This window comes from Pistacia vera, unplaced genomic scaffold (assembly GCF_008641045.1).
Source record: "Pistacia vera cultivar Batoury unplaced genomic scaffold, PisVer_v2 Contig631, whole genome shotgun sequence".
Taxonomy (NCBI): Eukaryota; Viridiplantae; Streptophyta; class Magnoliopsida; order Sapindales; family Anacardiaceae; genus Pistacia; species Pistacia vera.
Window position 1 is genome coordinate 259,713 of NW_022196481.1, and position 4,109 is coordinate 263,821.

General features: G+C 38.6%; 1 protein-coding gene across 1 annotated transcript; it reads right to left on the reverse strand.

The window, feature by feature from the left end:
• Window positions 1-891: 891 nt before the first annotated feature.
• LOC116111370 (clathrin light chain 1-like) lies at window positions 892-2,692 on the reverse strand. Its single transcript, XM_031397569.1, has 3 exons — window positions 2,227-2,692; window positions 1,711-1,864; window positions 892-1,600 (listed from the first exon to the last, which is right to left on the reverse strand). The coding sequence occupies exons 1-3, from the start codon at window positions 2,610-2,612 to the stop codon at window positions 1,034-1,036; spliced, it is 1,107 nt and encodes a 368-aa protein (XP_031253429.1). The 5' UTR covers window positions 2,613-2,692; the 3' UTR covers window positions 892-1,033.
• Between the last annotated feature and the right edge of the window lie 1,417 nt (window positions 2,693-4,109).

A 4,109-nucleotide genomic window follows, 5' to 3' on the forward strand; every position in this document is an offset into this window, starting at 1 on the left:
TGCAGGCATTCAATCAATCTTGATTAGAGTACGTCTGGTAGATCTAATTAATTCTGGTGAGAATTTGATCATCAACCAACGGAGACTTGGTCATCTGTCATGGAATTAGTTAAATTTTGGTAGCAACTGATTTTCTGGTCCGGATTCAGCTTTCACTCTTCAGCATAGTTTGATTGGGCCAAAAAGCCACCCCACTGCACCCTGCCTTGTATTTTTTGAAATAAAAGGTTACACTTGTTGGGGTCAAAGCCTCGAAGGCAGAGAGTACTATTAACAAACTAGAGTCCAGATATGCTGCCTGGATCAGTTCCCTATACAACATATTCTACCAGGTCAGCGACTGGGGAGGAAAAAGAAGCAATATGTCAGCAGGTTTACACCCCAACTGCGCTCTGTTTTGATACGAATTGAATTGATGACTGTTAATCGCCACAAGTGGAACAGAGCATTGCTGCTTTCTCTCAGTTTAATTGGGGGCAAGAGAAAGTTTCCATAGGGCAAAAGAAATTCACTCGTTCTAAAGTTATGGCAATTAACAGCATCCTTCAATCTCTTTATTGTACAAAATCAATCTAAAATAAAGAAACATCCTCCATCCACGAAACACACGGTTGATATATACCTTATTGCCAATAGGAAAGAGAATAATAAGCTTTCCAAATTAAATGTCCTCATTTTCTTCTCTAGGGCCATAAGACTTGGAAAGGGTAGAGCTTATCAAGGATTCAAAGAACGGAAATTAGAAAGTCAAATGTCAATGCTCAACTACCGAATCAAGATGCTCACAACTCATCACAAGAAAACATAAGTACAAACAAATGATGCAGAATATGCAAACTTCTTCAAAATTTAGCTACATAAACATTAAGTTGAAGAACCAAAAACCAAAAAAATTTCGCCTACAACATCTTTAAGCAAGTTAGGAAGAAAGCTCATCATAGCCTAACCTGCTTTTATTTTTCATACAGATTGGTTTGGTAGAGAATTCAGAAATACGGTAAAGAAATTAGTGACTATAAAATATGATGCCTCATCACAGAGCGATTACTGGCTCAGGTCTAGCAGCCTCTTCACCCTCAACTGATGCAGGAGTCCCCAAATTAAGTGTGTCAGGGGAAACTTCTTTAGCAGGTGATATGGGTGTGTTCCCTGCAGCAGCTACATCTTTAGTGGGTAATGAAGCAGGCGCACTCCCAGCTTGATCAGTTGGTGTACCACTTTTCTCGTTCTTAGCATCCTTCTCATCCTTAGCAACTTTTCCATCCTTTGAATCCTTTCCATCTTTGCCGTCCTTTGCGTCTTTTTCATCCTTTGAATCCTTTCCATCCTTGCCATCTTTGGCAGGTTTGGGCGGGGGAGGCATCATATGAGGTGGTGGTTTATGTTTTAGCTTCATAAACATTTGCCTCATCCTAGTAAGGTCAGTTGGTTTCCCAGGCTTTGGACCCTGAACGACTACGACCGAAGGTTTCTTGTCAGGATCCTTACTCCCTCTTTTCTTCTCAATATTAGGAACCTCATGAGGGATGAGCTCCGCTATTGCTTTCCAGTAATGTTGGTCAGCTTCTTTGTGGAACTTTTCTTGGTTCGCCAAGTAGAGCTACACAAAAACAGAAATTCATTTATCCAAGTAGAGATACAGCAAAAGGATGAATTGGGTCCTAACATTACCAAAACAAGATCAAATTAGACATATTCTTGAAGTTTTACCTTCTCTCTTTCTCTGTTATGAGTCTTGTTAGTTTCCATGTTGCGCTTTCTTTTCTCATAGAAAGCTCGTTTGTATTCTTCAGCTTCTTCAATGATTTGATTCCGCATTTCTTTCTCTTTTTTCTCCTTTTCCTCAAGATGGATGGCATTTTGACTGCACCATTTGAAATTAAAGGTTTCACAATCTACAGATATTCGATGCCTTTTAGCCAGGCTATACTGTAAAGAAAAGTGAAACATAATTTCTGAGTTTACATCTTTCAAAATTGGCAGCCTAAGATCTCAGATACCAACAATTCACCAGATGAAAGCAATTTTCCAATTGAATATTGTTTCTTTCCTTGACTACCACCTAACCAGCCATGTAAACCGAATAAAGTTTCTAATTCTAAACAAATAAGCAGACACAGCCATCAAATATTGCATGCAGTAGCTCACTATCTCACATTCCATGAGTATCAAAATGCATCATGCTCCATACATTATAAGAATAAACAGAGTGCTGAAGAAACTAACCGGCGCCACTCGCGGAGAGCCAAGCCTTCCTCAGCCATCATCTCGGGCGGAGGCAAAATGGGCTCGTCAGAAACGAAAATATTCTCATGATCACGATGATCAACAGCACCAACAACACCGTCATTCGCATTCACATAAGCAGACTCAAACGGATCATTCACACTGGCGGATTCAAACGGATGTTTACCGTTAGCTGACTCAAAAGGATCAGTCTCATTTGTGGTATCAAAGGGTGACACGTAGTTGGAGGAAGCGGGAGCAGGAGGAGAGGGAGTGAATGCAGAGTCGTAGGATTGAGAGGGAATAATGTTGTCGTCGACGTTGTCGTGGAAGTCCAAGGATGAATGGGGTTGGCCGTCGTTGCTAAATGTGTCGAATGACTCCATTTCTGTTAGATTTGGTGGTGGTTTGGATCTCACTCTATAGAGTCAGAGTTTATGTATGGAAAGAGATCATTTTGTTCGGATCCAAAACGAAAATATGGATAAAAAGTCTTCGCTTTGGAACCTTGGAAATTACACTATCATCTAATCAACGTGCTTTATGTATACTCAAAATCAGCTTATTTTTTTTGTAAAATCAAAACCCTTCGGTCGGGATAGCTCGGGGGGAGATCGTGAGATTAAAGATCGAAAGGTCGCGTGTTCAATCCACGCTCACTGCAACTTTTAGTATTATTTTGCTTTTCTATAATATTTTAAGTTAATCAATGTTTTAAAAATCGGATCGAACCGGCCGGTCGGTCAGTCCAACTGTCCATCAGTCTCTTTCCGGTTTGAAATTTTAATTTCACTGTTTACCAAAATCTTAAATTTGATTGTCGACGAACGAGGGGTTACAAGTGTCGAAGTTAGAGGGCGTTTGTAGAGTGAAGGTTGGTGGTTCAAGGGGTAGTGTTGGATTGAATGTTCGATGTCAGAATAAGCCAGAATTTGGCTGAAAAATTCAACCCAATATGAGAGTCACGATTGGCTAACATGGGGCTACCAAGTATCGAGATTAGAGGGGTTTTGTAGAATGGAGGTCGAAGGTTTAGGTGGTGGTGTTTGATTTAATTTTGGAGGCCAGAATTTGGCCCGAAAAATCAACCCAATCGCGGCGGTGTTGGCGAGTCACGATCAACGAACGAGGGCTACCAAGTTCTGGGGTTAGAAGGGTTTTGTAGAGTGGAGGACGGTGATTGAAGTGATGGTATCGAATTGAATTTTGGCCATCGGAATCAACCATAATTTGGCCTAAAAAGTCAAAACCCAAACAGATCATAGGGGTGTATTTGTTATTTTAAACCTATAGGGGCTGAAAATTTTTAGAGGTGTGTTTGTAAGAATTTAAACTTTTTAGATCACTGTTAAACCAGCTGTTTGACCGGTCAAATTGTGAACCGGAACCTTGACAGGGTCAAGGCCTGATTCGATTTTCAGATTGGCGTTAATTACAATGACCTTTCAGAGGCTTCATCACAATTTTTATTATTATTTTGCTTTTTATAATATATAAAGTCTACGGAGAAACTAGGACATTAAATTTCACTCTTTTTAACTTTTGTTAATGCTGTATTTGGATTATTTCTGTTACACTCTCTTCAACATATAAATTCACAGTTGGCCCCTATAATTGGCTACTTATATCTCTTATTGTCGAATTTTGGTGTTAAATTAATTGACAGCAAGGCACAATGTGAAAATTAAAATATTTTGTAAAGTAAAAATATAGAACTGAAATATGAAAATATATATTTTTGTAAATTGAAAATTCAACAATAATTATTTTTGAAGAAAAAAATTAGGATGATTTAAGAATTGTGGGTCCAAGCCTTTGATAGTTTTGTACTTTTTTCTTTTTAAATAAAAATAAATTCTTTTAAAAATAATATTAAATCTTAA